The 26,362-nt window shown below is 39.5% G+C and overlaps 1 protein-coding gene across 2 annotated transcripts; it reads right to left on the bottom strand.

Annotated features, from left to right (window-relative positions):
- Positions 1-2,225: 2,225 nt before the first annotated feature.
- On the bottom strand, positions 2,226-19,989 carry PAFAH1B2 (platelet activating factor acetylhydrolase 1b catalytic subunit 2). Of its 2 annotated transcripts, none has more exons than XM_043994336.1 (6): positions 19,779-19,989; positions 12,252-12,339; positions 8,718-8,807; positions 7,939-8,055; positions 7,174-7,296; positions 2,226-5,745 (listed from the first exon to the last, which is right to left on the bottom strand). In XM_043994336.1, the coding sequence occupies exons 2-6, from the start codon at positions 12,330-12,332 to the stop codon at positions 5,467-5,469; spliced, it is 690 nt and encodes a 229-aa protein (XP_043850271.1). In that variant the 5' UTR covers positions 12,333-12,339; positions 19,779-19,989; the 3' UTR covers positions 2,226-5,466. The 2 variants fall into 2 exon arrangements, with proteins under 2 accessions (XP_043850271.1, XP_043850270.1); XM_043994335.1 differs by having other exon boundaries at positions 19,851-19,989.
- Positions 19,990-26,362: the final 6,373 nt, after the last annotated feature.

Below are 26,362 nucleotides of genomic sequence, written 5' to 3'. Positions count from 1 at the left end.
CTAATTTGTCATAGGCTAAATGCTCATCCTAAATTATTAGACCAAGGTCTATTTAGTGCTTAGTCTAATTCCCATCAGCCACACAATGGGACATTCACACCCTTGATCTCATAATCACTAATGTTTCTATTTAATGATCAAGAATTCTGAAACATCTTTATCTGACCCTAACCTATCCTATCACTCCATCTCTCATGTCAAACCCTTAAAATCTATTCTTGGTCTTTACTATGATTTCCTCTAGCACCCTGGTATTCTCCGAGGCTGTCAACCCTGTTCTCCCTTTCCAGTCTTGAATCAAATTAATTAGTTCAGCGTTAAGCTGTCAACTCTCAAAGCTATTGTCCCCTTACTCTCACATCTATCATATCTTGAACCCTGGACTTACCATCACCATCTGCCCTCTCTCCTTCTACTCACTTTCTGTACTCTACAAAGTGACATTCCCAGATTTGTTACTGGGCTCTCACTGCAGCAAGGCAGTATCTTTACTCCAATTTATTCTCTATCATATTGCTCACAGCTGTTTCAATCCTCTTTTTTCCCTAGTGTTCCCCACCCCATTATCCCCAGTATTTTGTTATTTGTACAGTACCCAGTTAACAGTATTTATTAGAAAGGGTGTCCAGAAACCATTCCTGCCCTACCCCCAACTCCATTCTGAAGAAGTTAATCCACTCAGTTTTGGAATTCTATCTTGGGACCTAGCTGTTCCGATTTGGTGAGTAGCAACTCTGTGGTAACCCTCTTCCCCCCATTTCTCTGCTAAGGGTCTGACAATCAGTAACTACCCTTTATGGCTTTATTCACCATTCTAGTGATTCCCCCGGCCTAAAATTTGCTTTCTGGTCAACACACTCCTACAGTACATGTGCTATCGCTTCCTTTAGAATGTAAGCTGCTTGAGTCCAAGTTTCACTTTTGTATTTGTATGACTAGCACCCATATCCTCCAATAAGGACTTCACTTCATGCTTTACTTACAAGCTAGATGTCATCTCTTTCCTTCAGCAAGCTGCTCCCACAATCATCTGACTTTAATGTTCACTACCTCCCTATCTGTGGGTCCCTTTCTTTCCCACTGCCTACAAACAAGCCCAGGCCTTCTTTATCCTTAAGGATAAACCTCCCTTTCACAGCTAAATTCCTAGAAAAAGCATTCTCTAAAGTTGCTTTGCTTCTAGTTCTAGTCCTCTTAACCTCATCACAAACTAAAAATGCTCTCTCCAGAACTAGCAAATTCAAAAGCCTTTTCTCCATCATTCCTAGGCTCTCTTCTCTGGGTTGTGGCATTACTCTCCTGATTCCTCCTCCTTAGCCTGCTTTGCTGATTCACCTTCCACATTCCCCTTAAGTAGGAGCACCTCTGGGGGCCGTTTTTTCTACAGTACACTTTCACTGAATGACCTCAAGTTCCCCTGGGTCAATTGTATCTTTGTAGATGACTCTGAGATAGATCTAAAACATCTATATACACAGAGCCCTAACCTCTCTCCTGAGTTCCAGGTCTACCCATCAAATGACTTGCAAAAGAGAGGTTTATACTTTAACTTTCTGTTCTCTTGATACTGAATTTCTGTGGCTGATTCACCCCCTCTAAAATGCACATAAGTATAACATATTTAAGTGATTCAAATACAGGATTTCAGAAGTTGAAGAACACTTAAAAGGTCATAAGTCTAATACCTTTCTATAGATAAGGAAACTGGGGCCTCAGAATTTTCTACAGCAACTTAGATCTAATTTACTAAGTTAGTTTTGAGGGTCCTGTTGAGGCTGGGGACAGGACTTATGACATGGTACTAAAAAGGATGTTAAAAGGGGCTAATTGTATATGTGTGTGTGAGAGAGTTGCATACATTGTGAAATAAATCCTGGTGATAGGAAACCAAACTGTAGAGAGTAAGGAGGTGAGAAAGCCAAAGCATTTGTTTAGGAGCTAGGAGTCCTAGTTTCTAATTGCAACTGATATTCATTTATATAAATCTGGGCAACCTTCCCAACCTCAATTTTCCCATCTACAAAAATGCATTTCCATTTTTCACATTACTTCAGGTCTCTCTTAAATGAAGAATGAAAAAAGTCTGGATGGCCCAACCAACTTAAGGCAGAAAAGGCACAGGATATATTAAAACTGCTCTTTTTCTTATGATTCTGATATGGAGGCCCAGAAGCCCATGGAGGCCTACCTGTGGGAAAGAAGTCAGAAAAGACACACCAGTATGGTTGGATGAAATGTTTACATTTATATTGAAATCTGCACTAAAACAGAGTGATTTCTACCAGTCAATGCAACTTTGCCAAAGCAGAATCACAAACTTCCCTTGGGGAGGTCCGGTCAGCTAGCAGCGGTGTTCCCCAAGCAGGAACATCAGGGAGAAGCCAGGAAAGCTCTTATTTATTAAAAAAAAAAAAAAAGCCTTCTTCCCTGGTGGCCCCACCTCAGTTCTTCCACATGCATCCATACATATTTAAGAGCTTGGACATGCTCCTTATTTCCACACTTTTTCTATTTCTTCATCATTGCAATAAATATAAAATTGGCAATGCTCACACACCACAGTACAGACAATATTTCAGGCTTCAGCATACAGCTGTAAACAGCGACTAGGTTTAAAAAAAAAGGGTTAGGGTTTTCACAGCCAGTTAAGATTTTTTTAAAAATGAAAGGACATGATGGAAGACAGAGACCACCTCTAGTTGTTTTTTGTTTGTTTGATTGGTTTGAGGTTCATTTGAAAAGTCATGTTTAAACAGATAACCTAGTGTTGGGGTAGACCTAAGAAGGCGGTGACCTAAGCACTGCTTATGAATGTCAGATGAAAAACCCTTGTCCCAGGTCACCCTCGACAGGTAGCACTGAACTTCCATAACCAAAGACTGAATAAATGACCTCAGCAGCCATGAGTACATATGCTGGGACTGGTTGACTTAGCAAAGAAAAGAGAATGCCTGGTCAAATTAGGTGGCACACATGATGGCAGGAGTGGGGTTAGAGAATTCTGAATGAGTACGGGCAAGGAGAAAGGTAAGAACTACCTCTGCTCAGCTGCCTAGAGAATGGGTCAATCTATCAAAATTAGCAGCCAGTCCATTTTACTCAAGCCAATAAATTAGAACTTTTTATAAAAAGAACCACACAGGAGGGAGCAGAGTTCAGAGTGTAAGCATCAAGTTCTATCACTGCAGGAAATTAGGACATTGCTAAAAGAATAGCAGACAAGACTTTCTGGAAAGAAAAGAAATCGAACTTAATAGGGGGATGTTGCAAAGGAGCAAAATAATTCTCTTTTTCTACTTAAAAGGCAGTAAGACTCCATATTACTACCATGATTACCAGTAGCTCTGGCGATTATAAAACGTACTAATATCAGAGGGAGCATATATAGAAAGAAAAGGAAATGTAGAGTTTTAAGAAATGAAGTGACCGCTTGGGCAACAAACTAGTGCACATGCTATAAGGGGTAATTTGTAATTTAGTTAATTGAGGCCACACTGCCACCAGGTGACAACCTGAAAGGAGACACGGATAGTAAGAAATCTTAATCAGAAAGGAGCAGAACACAGACCTGGGTAGTCTCTAGCCAAACTCTGAACCCCCCAAACTCTGCCTTAACTAAAGGCAGGCCTCTTCTGAACAATCTTAGAACAAGAGCAAAACCAAAGGGAAATTTTAAGGTAGCAAACAAGCTCTGTATGAGCAGCATGTATGTTTTCTGTAAGGAAACACATGACACAATGGGAAAATGATGTATACCAATAAAAATATTTTTAAAAGCTTTGAAACCTTTACCTGAGACTCTTTAAGTCACAGGAGGTTTGGGGAGGGGAGGAACAACAGCCCAAATCCCTTCTTTTCCTTCTGATCAAAAGTGGGTCATAACACTCATGCTCACACCGAACCCAGACACTTGCTTTAAAAGCAAAGCACAGACCATACGTGAATATCCTCCTAGTTAGATCTTGGGTGCTAGTAATCTCAATCACTGCAGCATAGAATAAGTTGGACCTTAACTGGTTACTGCAATAAACATCTAGTCCAGTTTAAAGTTATGTTTTTTTATAATTCCAGTTTGTATATTTCCCATAGGTATACAATGAACTCTTAGCTATATTTTCCCTTCCCCTCCCACCCCCTACTTTAAAAGCCTTTCCTTCTTTCTCAGGCAAACTGAAAAATATATCAAGCCCACTTATGAAAAGATCTTGGGAGGAGGGGTAATGTGTAAATACATTCATAAGGAACCCTAAGAATTACACCAACCTAATTCTCTTATTAGAATATGAAGCAAGGAAGGATTCTCTACAAAGCAAAGCTACACTTGCTTGCTTCTCCTTTTGTAAAGGCCAATTTCTGTTGGAATAAAACATCTGCAAAAATAATAACAATAAACAAAAATGTACAACTTAAGTCCTGATAAGGCTTTAAATAATTTTAGGTTATGTAGAAAGGGAAATAACTAATTTTTTTCCCCAAAAGGGAAAAATATTTTTAAGGAAATGACAGATGCATCTAAAAAAAATTTAAAAATCAGAACTTGGAACATGGACAGCACTGCACAGGATTTCAGTGGCACAGAACACCACACAAGAATGAGGAGTCAGTAATGTTATCATAGGAACAGCTGTCTGGGGATTCACACTTATGAGCAAAGAGAGCTCTTAGAACAAAAGAACTGTTAAAATCTTGTAATGGCATATGTCAACATGGACCAAAAAATGGGGAGGGGAGAGAGAAAATGCAAGAGTGGGTCCATTAGAGACATGATATTCAGCAGCATAAAAAATAAAAATCTTCCAAAGTTTCCCAAAGATTAGGGCAAAAACCTGTTGGGCATAGCTAAGATCTTATAAAAGAAGCACAAGAAGGGAATTAAGAGAGCAGAGCACATTCACTACTACCTGTAGCACCTCCTATTTTTGAATGCCAATTATGTTCAATTTGGTGCTATGGCTTAAAAAAAAAATCCAGAACATGAGTCACATTAAAAAAAACAAACAAACTTAAATACAAACCTTTAAAACTGGGGGAAAAAACCCACATCTGTTTTTAAGCAAAGTGGAATGTGATTCTGGTAACAAGCTAAATTATTACATATTATATAATCCATAGAAAAGGAAGAACAAAGGGAGTTGGGTATTGTTCATTACTTAGGCTGATGTGGTCCTAGGGAGAACAACGATGAACAATGAGCGTCACACAAACAACTAAAAAAGTCCTGTTCTGGTTTCAACTGAAGAATATCTTAAAAACAATAACCTTCCTTTGCTATTTTTTTGTAGTTAAACCAAACCTTTTTATGTACAAGACCAAGTTTAAATCCCCCCCTCCCCTTCAAACACTAGATATGAACATCCAGGAACATTCTAAAATGGAAAGTGCTTTAAGAAAGAGAAGGATTCTGTAGTGCCAGTGATATAACTGATCAGATGAGGCTGTGATGCTGTTAACACTGATGGGAGCCAGTCAGGCAAGTGTGGTTTGCTTCTCCTCAGGCGTTTCCTCCAACAGCTGCATGATCAGTTCATGGAGGGGTTTGCAGATCTTTGCATAGCCCCCTCCTGTGAGATGTAGGAAATCAAACATGTCGTGGCAGGAGATGGCACCGTCTGAGTGCACAAAGCCCCCATCTGTATCCAAGAGCTGAACATTGGCAAGCTTAGGCAGAGAGACTTTGAGGAGCTGATTTACCTTGGCATTCTTTTGCCTCAAAGGGTTGGGCTTTTCACCTCGAGGAAGAAGACCCTGGGGCAGTATAAACAAACAAAAGACATCAATGATGAAATGAGCAGAACATAAGTGAATACAGTTATCCCTTTCACATTGAGGGAGGTTAGGGGGTGTGCACCCTGGGATCTGGAAAATCTTTGTAAAATATTTGGTCCTCCTTTGTACCACAGAAGAACTCTGAATTTTTTCTTTTTCTTTTCTGGGAGGGTTTACAGCATTAAAAGACAGAATATGTTGAGATATAGATAGTACATCTCTGAGTTTCTAAACTTTTCTGTGTTGCCCGCTGGCTTTCCAGTGTTGCCTGAGGCTTCTGCAAAGTTCCCCCAAAATTCTCATTTAATTTCCTCTGCCTACCCAAATATATCAACCCTCGATATTGAAACCAATAGGGAAAGTCTCACTGTGAAAGGGATAACTATATTCACTTGTTCTTACTATTAGATACTTCACACATCTGTGATTCTTACCACTCTTCTATCCCACTTAGGAGATGGAAGCACTTCATTTCACTCAACCAATGGCCTTAAACTGGTCTATTAGTATTTGAGATTACTCTTTTACATAGATGTTGTAATGTTATAGGCATTTTATTCAAGATGAGGATGACTCCCTGGTTTAATTTCTTTTTTTTTTTTTTTAGTGAGGCAATTGGGGTTAAGTGACTTGCCCAGGGTCACACAGCTAGTGTTAAGTGTCTGAGGCTGGATTTGAACTCAGGTACTCCTGAATCCAGGGCCGGTGCTCTATCCACTGTGCCACCTAGCTGCCCCTAATTTCTAATATTATAGAAGGACAGAGCACTTTCTGTTTGGTGGATACTAAGAACATTCTCCCTTACCATTCTTATCACCCTCAGAATGTACTGTAGGTATGTATGTAAAACCTAAAGAATGCAAACTTATATTGTAGGTGCAGAAACTTTTCTGATCTGCAAGAACTCTGGAAAAGTTCAGAGTTCTAATAAATATATCCACACACACCTATTTGAAGTGGAACAAACTGTCTAAGCTGATTTGAATCAGGCCTAATCAAGTTATACTCAGAAGTCAGAACTTCTCATTTGATGTCTCTGGAAAGTTCACAGGTTATTTAGGCACTTTTTTAGACACTGGAGGCAGGAAAAAGATCTAGCCTACCTACAACAATAGGAAAGACTGCAACCTCCAGACACTGATGAAGGAAGATGCTGAGTGGATAATACCAGTTGGCCTGGGAAATGACAATGGGAATGGTCAGAGTTAGGGCAGCAGATATACATGTGGGAAGGACAGTAAGAGATTTTAGCAGAAGTAGCCTTTCCCTTTCTCAAAGTGCTCTCATCTAAAGATTTCATATACTCCTGAGTAAATGAAACACACTGATATCTTTGAGAATTTATACAATGCTCTCTAGTTGCCCTGGAGACGTCAAGGTCTCCGCTCACACCAAAGGACTGCATACCAGTACGATGACTTTGGCCTGTGGCTGCCTCGTGTTAATCAACTGTACAATGGCCTCAATCCCACCTGCTACCTCCTCTGCTGTATTTTCATGGTTGTTTGTTCCTACCCAGACAACGATAACCTGTAACAGAAGAACATTATTTTAGGCGGTGACTACTGTTTAATGAGAAACAACTGCTTTTATGAGTAAATATAAAAACCACGTGCTTCTCCAAATTGTTAGGAAAGAGAAAGATGAAGATAAAAGTTTTTCTGAGGTAGAAAGTAAAAAGAAAAAGCAAACAACCATCTTTACCCATAATCATACGTTAAGTTTTATTTGTCTTCATTCCGGGTTCTTGATATTGTAAAACACTATTATTTCAGTGAAGAACAAGGCTGATATATTCCTTAATCTTGTTCAGTAAGTTTCATAGCTTTTGAAACATGGGGAAACCCTTAACTTCCATGTCCTCTCTAAGGCTTAATTTACAGAGAAGTGCTTGGTGTTTTCATGGGAATGAAATCACAGACCTGGCCCTAAATAAATAAATGTTGCTTTCTTAGTTATTTGACTTGGTATTATGTTATATAATGATTTACCCTAAGACACATGATTTCAGGTGCTACAATGAATTAGTATATGAAAGGAATGAAGTCTTTTACTATTTGCTTATTTACTCTAAATAATTTTCATTACTCTACTGAACTGTGACATATCCAGGATTAATGATTTTCTTTATGTAAATGGAAAAAACACTTTACTTGCTGAGTTTTATTTTACCTTAGGTTTAATATTCTCCAGTTCTCCATTTTTCAGTCTCCATAAGACATGCCTTGTTGTGTCACCACCAATCCCAAAATTCAGTGCATGAAGAGGGGAAAAAAGCTCTCGCCATATCTAGAAACATGAAAACAAGTTCCCTAAATCAACAATTAGCTGAAAATAAATCTCACAGCACATCGTGAGGCATTTCAAATGAAAAAGAAACCCATCTTTTGAATTACAAAACAATTAACATGGCTATAGATCTGAAAAGACTACCATATGATTCCACAGTACTTTACACAAGAATCCACCAGTAATACAATCTACTCCTGTAAGATATACCAACGTTTATCATTAAGCTGGTTCCTTCATACTCTTTCTTTTCTCTCTCTATATCCACCTAAAGAAATGGTATGACACAGAGACAGGACATTTCAAGTGCTTGTAAATTTAATTTTTGGGGGGTGGGGTGGGGCAATGAGGGTTAAGTGACTTGCCCAGGGTCACACAGCTAGTAAGTGTCAAGCATCTGAGGCCGGATTTGAACTCAGGTACTCCTGAATCCAGGGCCAGTGCTTTATCCACTGTAAATTTAATTTTAAATGACATTTCATTTATGCCCTAATATGCTAGTGGTACCAAACATGCCTTTAAACTTATCTGACTATCCTACCTCAAAGCAGAAGATTCTCCCAAAATTATCTAAGTTTAAATTCAAATCATCATGAAAACCTGTAATTAGCAGATACCACCGATCAGTATTTCAACTCCATGACTATCCCCCCAACCTTTACCTCATACTGCTGTAGCAACTGCACCATGGAGTCTCCCACAAACAGGACGTCAGGCTCTTTGTCTTTGCAGTCCAGGACAAATCTGTTGTGCTGTTTTGAAGAAGAAAGAATTAGAAACTAGCACTTCTTCTCCTTTGAGATTTCTTGGCCTACAAAGAACAGTTGTCCAACCAGTTACTCTGCTGCCAGTCTTTTAAACCTTACCTTCTCTCTTCTCCATTGGCTCATTTCTTTGGGTTAGAATTTTACATCTGAAATTTCTTTCTCTTCCACTATATTGACTATCCTTATGTAATTGTACTATAAACAGGCACACTGTTAAAATCTTAACAGTGGGACAAGCCTAACATGAATTTTATTAGCCCAAATGTATAAAAATAGAGCAAACTGGACTTTAGGGATTTTCAGTTGTTGTTTTAACTGAAGTCTCTCTCCTCAAATTCTGTATCCTTAAGTCACAGGGTCACTGACTTAGAGTTGGAGGAGACCCTAGAGGCCATCTAACCCAACCCCCTCATTTTACAGAGGAGGAAACTGAGGCCCAGGGAGATTAAGTAACTTTCCAAAGATTACTTAGGCAGTAGGCATCAGGGGTAAGACTTGGCTGAAATACTTTTATTTCTTAGCATTTACAAAGATTCATCCAGAATTCAAGGATGTGCAGTAGAATTTAAATTCTAGTTCCTACTTCTGACAAGATGTTATGGCCACGAGACTCCCTAATTTGTCTCCATTAAATGTCTTGGGAACACAACACTGACATACTATATCCACTAATGCTTTCCCCAAGTTTTGGCCATTACACCTTGAAATCTACTACTGATTAAAAGAAGTGTGACACCAGGTTTTCTTATTCTGAAGGAATCACAGGATCATATGTAGATCTAGAGCTGGAAGGGACCTTAAAGGCCATCTAGTCCAACCCCCATTTTACAGATGAGGAAACTGAGGTCCAGGGAGGTTAAGAACTTGGCCAAAGGTTACACAAGTAAGCATCACTGGTAAGATTTGAACCCAGGTCCTCTGACTTCATAGTCACTTTTTTCTTGTACCACAGTGCCTTCCAAAAAGAGGCAAAACAAACAAAACTTAACTGGTAAGGAAAGGGGATGTTTTTCTGGCCAAGACACATCATTTCATTTCTTTAATGCACATGTCCTCAATGATGCCAAGAAATCAGCTCATGGTTATGTTACAGTACAACCAAAGGGTCACAAATCTGAAGCTGAGAGTAACTCCTGTGGCTGTCTGATCAAAGCTTCTCTTTAGTTATTAAACAGTTAAAAAGGTCTCTTCCCCACAATTCCCTAATAGCTCGACTATCCACTGTTTTCCAACCCTAGTCATCTGAGGGCAACTCTTGGATACAGTTTCAGTTACTATGCTTTAATAATGGGCATGATGGAACAGATCCAAAAAGGGGCAACTAAAAGCATCAAAATGATAAAGTAGCTTCCATGAATTTTCTTCTGAGTTTTAAGGCATTAGGAGACATAAAAAATACTTAATCAACTTACTGGATCAATTTCTGTAACTCTTTATCACCAACTTAAATAACATAAGAATTTAACAAATACTAATCTACTTTAACTCCAAACTCTGTTGATTGGTCAATGTACACGCATTCTTTCTGAAATTTTTATTTTGAATTCAAAATTCTCTCCCTCCTTACCTTCTTCCCCTATCCAATGAGAAGGCAAGAAATACGATACCCATTATACAGCACATATATATATATTTGGTGGGGCAATGAGAGTTAAGTGACTTGCCCAGGGTCATACAGTTAGTATCAAGTGTCTGAGGCCAAATTTGAACTCAGGTCCTCCCGAATCCAGGGCCGGTGCTTTATCCACTATGCCACCTAGCTGCCCCCACATATATACTCTTTTTTTTTTTAATTTTATTTTATTCAGGTTCTTTAAATTTATTTTATTTTATTTTTATTTTTGTGAGGCAATTGGGGTTAAGTGACTTGCCCAGAGTCACACAGCTAGTAAGTGTTAAGTGTCTGAGGCTGGATTTGAACCCAGGTACTCCTGACTCCAGGGCCGGTGCTCTATCTACTGCGCCATCTAGCTGCCCCCACATATATACTCTTAATATAGTATGTACACACTGAATACAAAAAGTGTTTTGTTTTAAAAGTTTTTTTTTTAAAGCTTACTATTTAATATATTTTTCTGAGCCAACCGATCAAATCTTAAATCAGGGAGGAAATACAATCAAATGGTATAAAACCATTAAGGACATGGATAGAGATCACCTAATCTTGGAATATTAGAAGTTGAAAGAGACAGAAAATAAGGGACTACTCTATAGTGAATAAAACCTAAACAATGACAAAAAGAATGCTCAGGAGCAGTTCCCATTTAAATAGTACATTAAAGTTGATATAGTGCTTTCGTTAACAATTGTATGAGGCAGGTAATAATAATAATAATGATCCACACTTAAATAGTTCTTTCTGGGGTATTACTGTTCCCATTTGAGGAAAACAAGAATTGGAGAGGTAAAGGGACTTTCCTAGAAACTCAGCCAGTGTGCATCAACGGTAAAATTCAAACCCAGGTCTTCTGACTCCAAATCCAGTGGTCTTTCTACTACACCAACTTGTAGGTCAAATAAATAGAAAACAGATTGTCTAATAAAAGTTTAAATAAATCCTGATTCTTTAAAGTGAATTGAATTATGAACCCAAATTATGATGAGAAAAATGAATGGGCTATAATTATAGAGGGGCATATTCAACTACAAAGCTAAACATTAATGAAGGAAAACAGTTTTAAAACCCTGTATTTTACAATTATATTTATGTTGAGTAGCATCGAGCTATTTCTGAGAACTACCCTCATGAGGGCTTTAAAAAATATTACTTTTATCTAAAGGATAAAATTTGCTGATTAAAATATTTTAAATTCAATCCCAAAAAGTTCAGATTTTTATTGGCTTATTACAAAGTTAAGACTGGAGGGGCAGCTAGGTAGCACAGTGGATAAAACACCAGCCCTGGATTCAGGAGGACCCAAGTTCAAATCTGGCCTCAGACACTTGACACTTACTAGCTGTGTGACCCTGGGCAAGTCAATTAACCCTCACCGCCTCATCCCCCCCCAAAAAAAGTAGGAATGAAAAAGTTCAGATTGTTCTAAATACATTCCTAGCCTTCTTCAATTATCATTACAGAGAGCAATTCCCATGCTTCTCAAAGCATCTTGTTATAGTTTACTTATTCAGTAGAACGAAAGCTCTCACAGAACAGGGACGGTTTCATTTTTATCTCTATACCTTGAATGTAGTAAGCTCTTAATAAATATTTGTTGAATTGGCACACAACTATGGCAAATAGAAGTAGGGTGAGGAACCAGAAGTAGGATGAGGCACCCCACATATAATATCTTATTTTATGATTCTGTTCAATAAAAATGCCTTTTGCCTAACTGGGGGAAAAAAATGGCCACTCTATTGCTTTGGCCATTAGGGTCTTCTCAAAAATGAAAGTGGATGGCCCCATATGAGATAAGTAAAACTTAATACCTGAGACATCCATCGGTCATCTCCTTGAATATCTTCGGCTGCATGTGGAATAGCTGCTGGGTTTGAGTCCCCCTGGCTCATTCTACACCTGAGGAAAGAGTGTGTAAGTGACATTTACTCAATCAGCAGTATGTGGGGCCATTTTACTATACTACTAAGACTTACATTTGCCATGACTAGTTAGAGGCAGCACGATCTAGTGGGCTGAGAGCTGGCCTAGGAGTCAGGAAGACCTGGGTTCAAGTTCTGCCTCTGGCATATACCAGTTATGTGACCCTGGATAAGTTGCTTAGTCTCTTGGCCTTCAAGTAACTGTAAAATTGTTAAGTGGCAGGCAAGCACCAGATGAGAATGGGCACAAAGATTTCTCAGGGGGATTTCTCTTTATTTGCCAACACCAGTGATTTCATTCAAGCAGGGAGTGCTCCAGCAAAGAAAATCCCCTTACCAAGGTAGAACAACAACTTTAAAAATTTATAACATTAGTTGCCTGGGAACACTGAGAGATTAAGTGATTGGCTTAGGGTCGCACAGAAGGAACTTGAACCCAGGTCTAATTCTAGATCTAATACCCTATAATGCCTCTCAGAGCTCCTTATACCAATGAAAGTACAGATTCGGTCCAAAATTTTTAAAAAATATTGTACACTAGTTTAAAAATACTAAGGTTTCATTTTTCCTTTGCCTAGAAAATTTGCAACTGTGGTTTATTTTTAGTAGGGAGTAGGCTCTGAGACATGACCCTGCTTTAAGCACCATAAATATCTAGGTATCATTATACTCTAGCCAAGATTTGACTGTCTTTTAGGAACAATGCATTAAAATCAGTGGAACTATTCTAAGCGTGCTTTACATCTATATAAATTTTTCATGTTTATATTTTATCATAAGTGCAGGCGCAAGGGGATTAGCCACTTATGGATCAATGAAAACTACACAAGAGCTGTTTTGACTGCTAGTTACACAGTTTGGAGGAGAGCTGAAGTGATAGGAAGGAATCCAGGGGTTACCTAATACTATATAAATATCTCACTAAAGCAGGAACCACTCAAGGTTTTGAATTGGTCAAAGGGTTGGGTGCTAGTCTTTTACAAATGTACCAATCAATGTCCCAAAGATGCCTGGCTCTTTTCATATTGGGTAAGAGATCAAAAGGAGCAAGAACAAGCAAAATTATTTAGTAAGTATTAAAGTTTAGTTAAATTAGAAATAATGTTGACTTTCCAAAAAATCAGTTAAGGAACTCAGAAAATTCCCAACCATTGGAAGATTTTTGCTACAGGAGCTAAGGCCTGGTTTAAAACAAACAAAAAAAACCAAACAGAAAACAACATGGTTGATGGGGGAGGGCAAAAACCAAATATTCAGGTTTTCCCCACCTCATCCCCATACACAGCAAGCCTCTCCATTAAAATGGCATGAATTTCATTAATTTAGCAAATATTTATCGTGCTGTAACTCACAAATGAACTGTTGTATTAGTGCTAAAGTACATGCTACACCCAAATGAAAGCACAATCCATTAATTCACTGCTTAAACTTTTTTTTTTTTTTTGCTTTTTGAGTTTTAACATATCATGAAAATTGGTAGATGTAAATAAATTAAGTTTGAAAAAAATCAGAGGGTCATTTAAGTCCAGTATTCCAATGGATCCGGGACAGGTCACTAAAGATTCCAAATATCATCAGTAAGCAATTATTAAGCATGTGTTAATATGTGCCAGCACTGATTATTTTTTCATATTACCTAAAATTATTACTACCCAATTTATCTTTGCTATGACCCCAGGACACTTATTCATCAACTCACAGATTTGTAGAATTTTTGAGCTAGAAAAAGCTTTAGAGATCATCTAATCCAACCCTTCCTTTTACAGATAAGGATTGGAGAAAATTGGATGGACTGGTTAATATTTCTACAGACTAACAGAACTTTTGAACCTATATTTGAGGCTGATTAAATGGAAACTGAGTTTTTCATTGTTAATTTGTGTTACTGAAAGTAAATCCTAATCTTCATTAATGCAATCTTTTTAGTCTGAGAGTTATCCCAAATTATTATTCAAGGTTAGAATATGTGGCCACTAAATAACTGGACTCTAAAGATTAAAAAACAGTATACTATGTTATCACAGATACTGTTGCATACATTTATACTTCTGAAGGCCCATAGAGATATTTTTATGAAACAAGTTGATTGATATTCCAATTCATTTCCCTTTTTGTGTCTAGTTAAGGACAAATCACTAATCTGAACAATAAAGACTGGGATAAAGCCCCAAACCCATGCCTGGTACTGCCAGGATGACTTAAACAGTCAAGTCCACTTTGGCTACAGCATGTTCCAAAACAGGAAGAGCTAATAACAGTATACACACTGGATCTAATGTTCTGAATTTTTAAATGCAATATTCTGATTGAATAGAATTTTTGGAGTCATCCTAATCCATAAACTGGATTTAGAAGCAATCTTCTGCTGTCAATTTAACCAATAGTTACAGAAGTTATTTGACAATTTTGAAACATCACTGATAAGATCACACCTGAACCATCTACTATAAATGAACATAAGGGATTTGAAGCTGCAAAAGACTTCAAAAACCATCCAGCCCAATTCTTTTTATAGATGAGGAAACTGAAGCCCAGAGAAGTTAAGTAACTTGCCCAAGATTTAAATCCACCTTTGATTCCAAAACGACAGCATGTTCTACTATGCCACCCACTACTTCCCTAGAGAAGATCTGGTATCTCTACTATAATGGCCTTGAGTCTAGGCTCTTCTATGACCATCAGAAAGATACAACCTCAATGAGCTGTGATTCCTCACCTGTAAAGTGGAAATAACCCTAACTGTACCGCTGACCCCACAAAGCTATTATGGAAAAAACACTGTATAAACTATAAAATGCTATATAATAGCACAGTGGAAATGGTACTGGATTTGGAATCTGGTGATCTAGGTGAAAAATCTCAGCTCTACCACTTAATAGCTATGTATCAATGAACACATCATATCATTTTTCTGGGTCTCAGTTCACCTGTTTGAAAATGAAGTGGTTGGACAAGATGATTTCTTTTTTTTTTTTTTTAGTGAGGCAGCTGGGGTTAAGTGACTTGCCCAGGGTCACACTGCTAGTAAGTGTTAAGTGTCTGAGGCCAGATTTGAACTCAGGTACTCCTGACTCCAGGGCCGGTGCTCTATCTACTGCGCCACCTAGCTGCCCCCAAGATGATTTCTAAAGTACTCTCATCTCTGAATCCTATGATTTATGGGTCATCTCCTTCATGAAATGAGTTATTACTTATCTAAAAAATTCTCACAGGATTTAGATCTAGAAGGGATCTCAGAGAGTAACTAGTCCTACACCCTGAATTTGCAGATAAAAAAACGAAGGCTCATATAGGTAAAACAACTTAAGACCACCAAGGGTAATAAATGGCAAGGACTGGAACCCAGGTTTGCTGATTTCCAGGCCAGTGTTCCTTCTACTATCCCATGATGCTCCACACAGGAACTATGAAGGGCTGCAATACAAATCTCTGGTGCTCTAATTAAGAGTATGGTGGCAGTTTGTTAGGACACGCTCTAAATGGATGAATAGATTAAAGAAAGAAATGAAAATAATTCAACAAGGGATAAAAAATAATATCCATGTGGAAAAGGTTAAAAGCATCAGGATTATTCCTTTGTTCTGCATTTAAAGCCTTTCAGAACTCAGCTCCAATCCACCCTTTCTAATTCCACACACTCTATGATGCAGCTGAGCTGACTTTGTTTTTCTCACCCAGGACTCTCTCTCTCCTGTCCCCTGCCTCTTCACAACCTGACTGTATCCCCACTCCTGAACTTCATTTCCTCCTTACTTCTGCTTCTCAGAATCTCTGGTTTCTTAAAGTCAAAGGGCCCTTATTCAGAGCCCAGCTCATGTGTCACCCTCTATATAAAGCCTTTTCTGACCCTTCCAGGGGCTGGTACCTTCCCCCAAATTACTCTGTATTGATTTTCTATATGGTTTGCTGAGACATATTTGTACAAGTTGTCTCTCTGGATGGAGGGAAAGCTCCTTGAAAGCAGGGACTGCTTCATTTCCATTTCTGTCTATTTCCCCACCTTTACAGGCAGGTTTTATTTTAAAAGCCTAACCATTTTAGGACTTTCACTACACAGTATTTTCACCACTAATTACTCCACATGGACTAACATTTAATATGCTAGGTGTTAAGGTGACAATTAAATTACAAGGTATAATTGATAGTTCTATTTTAATATGGAAAATGAGTTCTTTTTTATATTCACTATGATGCTATCACAGAAAACATTTTTTACCCAGAAGCAACAGAAGCAGATGAAAGTAAAAGTGAGGTGACTAAAATGAATGACTGAAGAATACTTCCATGTGGTGTGAATTCAGTTGTTGTATACCTGCATCTTTGATCAAAACAACAATTCAAAATGGCACTTCAACTTTAGCCTCATTTTAGCTTAAAGAAATAAGGATTTTTCTAAACTCAATCCAAGTAGTTTGATTATTCAATGATAAAATCATAGGATTTGGGCCTGAAAGGACCTTAGATAATCGTCTAATTTAATCCTTTCATTCTATACATCCGGAAACTGAGACATAGAGAGATTGTAGCTTTTTCCAAAGTCATACAACTAATAAATTGAACAGTCTGGATTTGATCCCAGGTCCTCGTAAGCCAAATAATTTTTAAAAATTACAATTATTTCCCACTGTTAAATAATATGTAATCTAAAACAATAACTATTGTCTGATCCTTTGCTAGGTTTTGTACAGGAAGAAACTGGAAAAGATAGTGATCACTTCTAATAAATATTCTGATTAATGAAGAATTTCTTACTCTCAAGTTTATTTATTTACATTCTATGGCTTTAGTGTCTCAATTTTCTCATCTACAAAATGGAAAAGTTCCAAATAGAGAAACTAAGGAACAGAAAAGTGACTTCTCCAAGGCCACACAGCAGGTAGAACTAGGAGGAGAGCACAAAATATTCTTAACTAGCTAATGTGTTGCTATAATTACAAGGCCACCCTTCTTCCTCCCACACAAGGGCAAAGTATCTTAGTGAAATCTTGTTTCTTTGTGATTTCAAACACTTGAATTTTGTATTTTTCTGCCAAACTCAAATCTTCCAATACAAAGTATCTTTCATTCATCCTAGAGTGGCAAATTAAAGAAACGTTTTTGGGGCAGTAAAAAAAGAAAAAGCCAGTAGCCCACAAAATCTACTTTTCCAGAACTAAGCAGGAGAAGGATTATCAAGGAAAATGCATGCTACAAAATTCATATTACCTAGACATTTGATTCAGTAAATTCTTTAATTTCTAACAACAAAACTGAAGAATGAATAAGAGTCTACATATAGGGCAGTTTGTGCTAGGTCATATAACCCCTAGTGATTTGGGGGCCTAAGAAATCAGTATTAAGGGAATACAAAACATACTGACCTCTAGAATGGCAAAATTGTAACTAGCATTACAAAATGTGTACCAACAGAGGGGGATCTGGTGCCCCTTGTTGCCCCATGCTGTTCCCATAATCATCCCTGGGGGCAGCTAGTCATTACATTCTGTGATCACAAACAGCAGGCTCAATCAGAAAGGCCTAACAGTCTACAGATAAAAGGTTTAAGAGGTCTGCAAACTGCACCCCAAGAGACTACATCCCAGAGAAGTCAAGGACTATCCATTAAAATATGTTCTCTGGGCAGACATCAAGTAATGGATTCTGAGATTTAGCAGAAATAGTAATTGGAAGAGTCTCTTCAGGTTATTTTCTTAGTTCTACTATTTTGCATCTTTAGACATAATTTATTCTCAACTTTGTCTACAATACTTAGACCAATGGTGGTCAGGATGCTTACTCCAGCTTGGAGTACTATGCCTAATCAGAACGCTGCATCAACAATAAAGAATTATAAATTATCACTCAGCTGAATGTTTCTCTAAATTGAACTAGAAAACAACTGGGAGAAGGGGGGAAAGGGAGTTGAACGAAGGCTTAGAAGATTCAGAATGTTTCCATTCTGACCTAAGGACTCCTATTTTGTTTCAGAAGGAAGCCAGTAGGATTACTTTGAAGGGGAGTGCAATGCCCCACCTCCAGTGAGCACTGGTGGGAGGGTCCCAGGGCTCTAGCACATCATAATTTATTACCAAATGCCCAGGCAGCCAAATTAAAAGCACAATGGTCTGCTCCTTTCTCTCTCCACCGCAATCTTTATACCAGAACAATGCATTCTGGATTAGAACTCAGAGACACAGGGTGTAACCAAATGCAAACCAGGCGGTGTATTTTCTCTTTCTTCTCCCCCTCCTATAATGACATGCCCCCATCCTCCAATATTTGGACTCTTCAAATCAAGGAACTTATAGGGTAGATACACTTCTTCACTTTCCCCATTAGTAGGAGTATTAAAGAAGCCATGGCCACTGATCCTCCCATATGATTTTTCTTTTTGTAAATTAGGAGAGTGATGCTTGCCAGAGAGATAACAATGTAAAGGAAATAAATTATGCAGCACTATATAACCGGCAATTTAAAAATTAACAAAAGAAAATTATTTACAGAACTAGCAATGTGACCTTAAGCAAATGACTTCTTTGGATCTGGTTCCTCATCTGTAAAATGAGGAAAGCTAGGAGCACTATAAACCTGACTTCAAATGCTTCTGACACTAACTGAATGACTCTGTGCCTCACTTTTCTCATATGTAAAAGAGGGAGTTGGACTCCAAAGGTTCTAAGATCCCTTTCAGTGCTGGAGTTCTTCACCTTTTCTCGTGTCAGTGTGGTGAAGCCTATGGGCTCGTAAGTCAGAATGTTTATAAATGTATAAAATAGAATACATAGTATTATGAAGAAAACCAATTGTAGTGAAATAGTTGTCAATTTTTAAAAAAGTTAATAAAGCTCAGGTTAAGAGCCCGTGACCTGGAATGGAGATCCTGAGGACCCCCGTCTCTGCTAACATTCTGGGAGTCTATGAATTTCATCCTGAGAGGCTGTGGGAGAAGTTAGGAATGAGTTGGGATGATTGATTGTTCAAGAGTGGGGATGGAGTGCGGAGGGGCCGGGATGGCAGTCGTGGCTTCTCATCACATTTGGGACTCCTGCTCCCAGTGATGGAGAGAGGCCAAAATCAGGGGCTCAAACTCAGGGATGGGAGAGAGAAGGCCACCAGCAGGTGGAGGGCTGCCGGGGGAAGGCGCTGACCGGGAGGAGGGTTGGACGAGCCACGGGGGCTCGGAGAGGCGGGCGAGGGCCAGGGGGCCTACTCCGGGGCCTACAGTCCAGGAAGGGGGGGGGCGTGGGAGATGAATACCCCAATCTGGGGTGCGAAGGGTAGGCACCAGAATCGCGAGGAGGAAGGAATGGGGGGCGGGAAGGCCTGGGCAGGGAGGGGAGGGACATCTCACTGGGGTGGGGGGCTAGATGGGGGAGTCCGAGGGAGGGGGAGGGGCTGGGGGAGGGAGGAATAGAGGAGAGGCCTCAGGCTTCTTACAATAACAAGGCGCCGCCCCCGCCCAATCCTTCAAGCCGGCCCGCTGGGCTCCACAACCGCAGCTGCACTCACTCAGGCGGAGGGTCCGAAAGGGCCCCAGGCGGCGGCGGGTGGGCGCGTCTGTCTCTCGCTCGGTCCCGGCGGCCCCGCTCAGGCGCGTCCCTCCTCCGGCCCCAGCACCACTAGCAGCAGAGCCTCCACTTCCGCTTCCCGCCTGCCACTCACGCAGATGGCGTCCGGAAGTCCCGCCCCCGTACCAACCTCCCCTCAGATTTCTCCTCCTTCCCCCTCCCCTCTGCAGTTTTTCTCCTCCCGCTGGTCCCACTGTCCTCCACCCCGCTTTGCCTCCTTCCTCTCCCACCTTTCTGTCCCTTCCCACTGCTTTTCTCCCATTCCTGCCTCCTCTCCCTGCCTCTTCTCCTTCCTTTCTTGCCTTCATCCCACTCCTTTCTCGTCTTCCCCAGCTTTCACTAATTCTCTCCTCTTCTCCTCTCCTCTTCCTTGCTCTCCTCCTCCCCCTTCCATTTACTCTTCTCTCCTCTCTCTCTTCTTTGATGCTCTCTAACCTTCCTTTCTCCTCTCCTTTCCCTTTTCTCCCTCCTTCCTACCTTTTCTTCTTTTCCTCTCTCCCCTCTTCTGCCCTGTCTGCTCCTTCTCCTTCCATTCGCTCGTCTCTCCCCTCTACTTTGGATGCTCTCTAACCTTTTCTCCTCTCTCCTCTCCCTCCTCTTTCTCCCTCTCCTTCCCTCTTTCCTCTCTCTCTCCTTCCTCCACTCCCTCCCCTTCTACTTTCACTCTTCCTCTCTCTCCTCCTTCCCTTCCTTCCAACTCTCTCTTTAAACTGTCCCCTCCCCTCCCTTTTTTCTTCCCCTCTTTCCTTACCTTCCAGCCATTTTTTCTCTCCTCTCCCTCTTGTCCCTCTATCTTCTCTTCTCTTTCCCTAATCTCTTGCCTTCCTCTCCTGCTGCTTTTTCCCTCCCTCTCTGCCCCCTTTCCCTTTCTCTCCTCTACCGGACTTCTCATTTCCTGGTGACTGAAGTGGATAGAGCACTGGATTGGGGTCAAAAAGATCTGAGTTCAAAGGTAGCCTCAGGCATATTTACTAGCTGCATTACCCCGGGGCAAGTCACTTACCCTCTGTTTTCCTCAGTTTCCTCAACTGTAAAATGGGGATAATAATAGCATCTACTTCCCAGGGTTGTTGTGAGGACCAAATGAAATATCTGTAGTGGTTAGCACAGTGCCTGGCATAGTGCCTGATACATAATAGGCGCTATATAAATGCTTATTCCCTTCCATTCCTCTTGCCCTCACTTCCCACCCAAGAATTTCCTCTAGTCCTTTCTCAAGGGAGGAAAAAACCTAAGCTATTGAGCAAAAATGAAAAAAAAAATGCTCCAAATGATTAATAATTGGCAAAATGCAAATTAAAGCAACCCTGAGGTTCCATCTCACACCCATCACTTTGGCAAAGTTGATAAAAAGGAAAATGATATGTTAGAGGGACTGTGGGAAAACAGTGACATTGATACTGTGAGTACAACAGTTTTGAATTAGTACAGCCATTCTGGAGAGCAATTTGAATTATGTCTCAAAAGTTATCAAATTGTACATGCCCTTTGATCAAGCTATACCATAGCTAAGTACAGTTTAAACTAGAGGAACTCTGACATCTAATTCTTGAGATTCTGGGACTTTTCCCCTCTATGTACAAATAAGCAATAACTATAAGATAATAATAATGAATAAAATAATAACTGTTATGTGACAGAAAACAGAACCTTGATTCAGGAAGGTATGAGTTCAAATCCAACCTCAGACCCTTAGTAGGAAAGAGATCAAAAAAAGGAGGAAAAGGTCCTATATGTACAAAAATATTTATAGCAATTTTTTTTATCCATAGAGGCAAAGAACTAGAAACTAGAGGGGGTCCATCTGTTGGGGAACAAATTATGGTATATGAGTGAAATGGAGTACTTTTTGTATTAAAAACAAGGGGACGGTTTCAGCAAAACCTGGAAAGAGTTGTATGAATTTATGTAGAGTGAAGTGAGCAGAAGTAGGAGAATAACACCAATGTTATAAAAGTGAATAATGAAAGACTTAAGAACTCTGATCAATATAAATGATCAACCATAATTCCTGAGGGTCTATGATGAAGAGTGGTATTCTATTTCCTGACAGAAACGTGATAAACTAACATGAAGAATAAAATGTATTTTTGGACATGGCCAATATGTGAATTTGCTTTGCTATACTACGCATATTTGTTACAGAGGTGTTGTTTTTCTTTTCCTTTCTTTCTCCCCCCTCCTTACCTACCCTGCGCCCCGAGAGAAATGGGAGGGAAAAATATAAATGCTTGATAATTGAAAAAACTGTAACTTAAAATTAAAAAAAAATCTCCCCTGCTTTCTTCTCTTTTCCCTGGTGCATATACTGGGTGTTACCCTCTCTTCCTTCCCCCAGGTAGCATCACTGAGTCCTACACTGTCACCACCCTGTCATGAGGACATTTTATAGTAGTGACTTCTCACTACAAGCCATTACCTGATACAACCAATTTGCCCACATTCCTCTGCCCATAGTAGAATCCTTGAAGAAGCTGAGAGAGGACAGAGGCAAGGAAAATTGCCTAGATTGATGTATAAAAGATCTACAAACCTCTTCCAAGGTCCTCCTCTGATCTGAAGGTGACCCTGGGTTCTATCAACAACAGAAATTCTATCAGTTTTCTATCCAGCTAGAAACACATTAACCATGAGCCTCTGGCAGAATATGGGTCCTCCAGGGCCAGCCTGGCTAAGTTCAGGGATGAGAATTGCCAGGTTGGCCATCAAGTAAGATCTTCTATTTGTACTTGTGAAATCATGGCTCTTTTGAAATATTGAAAGCACAAACTCCTAAAGGGGAGGAAGGGGGAGAATCAATCTCTCTCTCTCTCTGCGTCTCTCTCTCTGTCTCTCTGTGTCTCTCTCTGTCTCTGTCTCTCCCTCTCCCTCTCCCCTCCCCCTCCATCTCTCTCTGTCTCTCTGTGTCTCTGTCTCTCTGTGTGTGTCTCTATGTCTGTGTGTGTCTCTCTCTAAATATATACACACACATATATATACACATACACACATATATCACCTACTATGTGCCAGGCACTATGCTCAATACTTTACTCATATTTTCCAAATATTATCTCATTTGATCACAACAACCTGGGAGGTAGATGCTATTATTAACCCCATTTTAAAGTTGAGGAAACTAGCAATACCACTGCTAGATTTATATCCCAAAAACATCCTCCAAAAGAGAAAAAAACCTATTTGTACAAAAAATATTTCTAGCAGCTCTTTTTGTGGTGGCTAAGAATTTGAAATCAAAGGAATGCCCATCAATTGGGGAACGGCTAAACAAACTGTGGTATATGATGGTGATGGAATATTATTATGCTATAAGATATGACAAGCAAGATGATTTCAGAAAGGCTTGGAAATATTTGTATGAACTAATGTATGGTGAACTGAGCAGAACCAAGAGAATATTGTGCCCAGACACAGCAATATTGTTTGATGAAGAACTGTGAATGACTTAATTTTTAGCAATACAATGATCCAACACAATCCCAAAGGACTATTGATGAAACATACTATCTACCTCCAAAGAAGGAACTGATATTGATGGCACATAGAATGAAGCATACTATTTTTCACTTTCTTTCATTTTCCCCCTTTTATTCAAGTTTTCTTGTACAAAATGACTAATATGGTCATGTTTTACATAATTGCACATGTATAACCCATATCTGATTGCTTACTGACTCAGGGAGAGAGAAGGGAAGGGAGGGAAGGAGGGATAAAATTTAAAACTCAAAACTATAAATAAATAAAATAAAGTTGAGGAAACTGAGTCAGACAGAGGTCAGATGGTTTGCCCAGGATCACACAGCTAGTAAGTGTCAGAGGTTAGATTTAAACTTAAATCTTACTGATTCCAGATTCAGCTCTCTATGCACTGTGCTACCAGCTGTCTCTCAACTCATAAGTGGAATATGATCCCCAGTGATCAAATGTTCAGTTAAAAAAAAATTTCCTGATGCAGCTGGTAGTGGGCACTGAGGTAGATGGAAAGAAGCATGAGACAGTCCTCATTATGGTCATTTTCTAGTGTAATGGGAAAGATGAACCACACACAGGTGTAGAGGTTAGTACTATATATAAAGCAGTATATGAACCACATCTAATATTTCCTCTGCATTGGGCCTTTGCTCAGCTGTTCCCAGGCTTAGAATACCTTCTCCCACCTCGGCCTATCAATCTTACTCATTCATCAAGGTTTTTCCTAGCTACCACTATATCTATTATACCTCCCAGTTAAAATGATCAAACATTACATATCCCTTTGCACCTTTTTAATTTCCCCAGGGCTTAATCCAGTGCCAGGTGCTTAGCCCTCTGGTGGTTGACTTCTTGACTCGACTTTCTTATGCATATATGTAATGCACTTAAGAGGGGGCATGGTTTCCTGGCTAAAGCTCTGAATTCAAAGTCAAGAAGACCTAGGTTCATATTCTACCTCTGACATGAGCCATGTGACTAGAAGCAAGTCACTTAAATTCTTTAAGCCCCGGTTTCCTCATTTGTAAGATATCAATAATTGTTGTACATTTATTTATAGCTTTAAGGTTTGCCAAGCACTTTACAAATATTATCTTGTTTGATCCTCACAACAACCTTGGGAGGTAGGTACTATTACTATCTCCATTTTATAACTGAGGAACAGAGGCAGATAGAGGTTGAGTGAAAGTGAATTGCCCTGATCACATTTACTAAAGACTTGAGGCTGGATTTGAATTCAGATCTTCCTGAATCCACGTCCAGTGCTCTATCCACTGTGCCATCTAGCAGTTATTATTTTATTATATACAGTTATCCCTTCCACATTGCAGAGGTTAGGTGTGTGGTGACTCTGCAATCTAGAAAATCTGAGTAAAATTTTTTTGTCTCTTTCTTCATACCAAAAAAGGTCTGAATTTTTCCTTTCCTATTCTTTTTTCATGGGGTGTTTACAATACCTTACTGTAAAATTTGGGTTAAGTATTTGGCTATAGGCTCTGTGTTCTCTGCTGGCCATGTGTCATCTGTGGCTTCCACCTCACCCCAAATTCCCATTTAATTTCTTGTGCCAACTCGAGATATATCAAAACCTCGATGGGGAAAGTGCCAGTGTGGAAGGGATAACTGTATTATAAGTAGGGGTGGCTAGGTGACACAGCGTCAGGCCTAGAGTCAGGAAGATTCCTCTTCATGAGTTCAAATCTGGCTTCACACACTTACTAGCAGGGAAATCACTTAACCCTGTTTGCCTCAGTTTCCTCAGCTGTAAATTGAGCTGGAGAAGGAAATGGCAAACCACTCAGTATCTTTGCCAAGAAAACCCAAAGGTCACGAAGAGTCAGGCACAACTGAAAAACAGTAACAACAATGAATATTATATTCATCTTACAGTTGTTGCATATTTGTGTGTAATGGGGAAAATTTCAGAGTTGGAAGGGATCCCAGAGATCCTCTAGTACAACCTGTACCTGAATAAGAAGCACCTCTACAACATATCTGACAAGTAATCAGCCGGCCTTTGAGTGGAAGCCTTAAGGGAGAAGCAACCTACGTATTCCCAAGGTAGCCTGTTGAACTGCGAGAGAGCTCCTCTTGGTAGGAAGCTTTTCTCTACATCAACCTCTTTCCAACTTGTACTCAGTACTCCTCATTCTGATCTGGAGAGTCACACTGAACAAATCTAATCCTTCATCCACATTGAGTCTTTCAGACATTTGAAGGCAGTATCCCTAAGCTTTCTTTTTTCCTGGTTAAACATTCCTAATTCCTTCAATTAGTCTAGATAAGGCATGATCAGAAAGCCCTTCACTGTCACAGTTGCGTTCCTGTAGACCAGAGAAGGCAAACCCACAGGGTAGGGGCCACAAGCAGCTCATAAAATTCTAGAGTGCTGCCCCAGCTAGATTAAAATGAAAGTGGGAAATGTTTAACAAAAATAAATAGAAATACAATACAACAAAATGTTAATTTGTGATTTTCTAAGTCATTAGGGTTGGGCAGTTAGGTGGCACAATGGATAAAGTATTGGGCCAGGAATCAGGAACATCTGAGTTCAAATCTTGCCTCAGACACTTACTGTGTGACCCCAGGTAAGTCACTTAACCCTGTTTGCCTCAGTTTCCTCATCTATAAAATGAACTGGAGAAGGAAATGGCAAACCATTCCAGTATCTCTACCAAGAAAACCACAAATGGGGTCAGAAGGAGTCAGACATAACTGAAACAATTGAACAACGACAAGGCAATAGAAGATCCAGGAACCTATTTCTATTTAGGTCCAACTCCACTGCTCTAGACTAGGGGGTTTTAATCTTTTTTTGTGTCATGAATCACTGGCAATTTGATGAAGCCTATATGGACACCTTCTCATAGTAATATTTTAAAATATATAAAATAAAATACAGACGATACAAAGGAAGACATATTGAAATAGTTATAAGCATGTATATTATGCATATATATGTATGCATATATATATATATGC

Source organism: Dromiciops gliroides, chromosome 3 (genome assembly GCF_019393635.1).
Source record: "Dromiciops gliroides isolate mDroGli1 chromosome 3, mDroGli1.pri, whole genome shotgun sequence".
NCBI classification, from domain to species: domain Eukaryota; kingdom Metazoa; phylum Chordata; class Mammalia; order Microbiotheria; family Microbiotheriidae; genus Dromiciops; species Dromiciops gliroides.
This window is presented reverse-complemented; position numbering and strand designations above follow the sequence as displayed.

What these genes read in the sequence shown, in the direction of transcription:
- PAFAH1B2 (XM_043994336.1), bottom strand. Translation starts at nt 12,332, where the DNA reads ATGAGCCAGGGGGACTCAAACCCAGCAGCTATTCCACATGCAGCCGAA. An exon ending in ATGACCGATGGATGTCTCAG is followed by an intron (nt 8,808 to 12,251) that starts GTATTAAGTTTT and finishes TCTTCAAAACAG; the next exon opens with CACAACAGATTTGTCCTGGA. An exon ending in AGGCCAAAGTCATCGTACTG is followed by an intron (nt 5,746 to 7,173) that starts GTATGCAGTCCT and finishes ATACTGCCCCAG; the next exon opens with GGTCTTCTTCCTCGAGGTGA.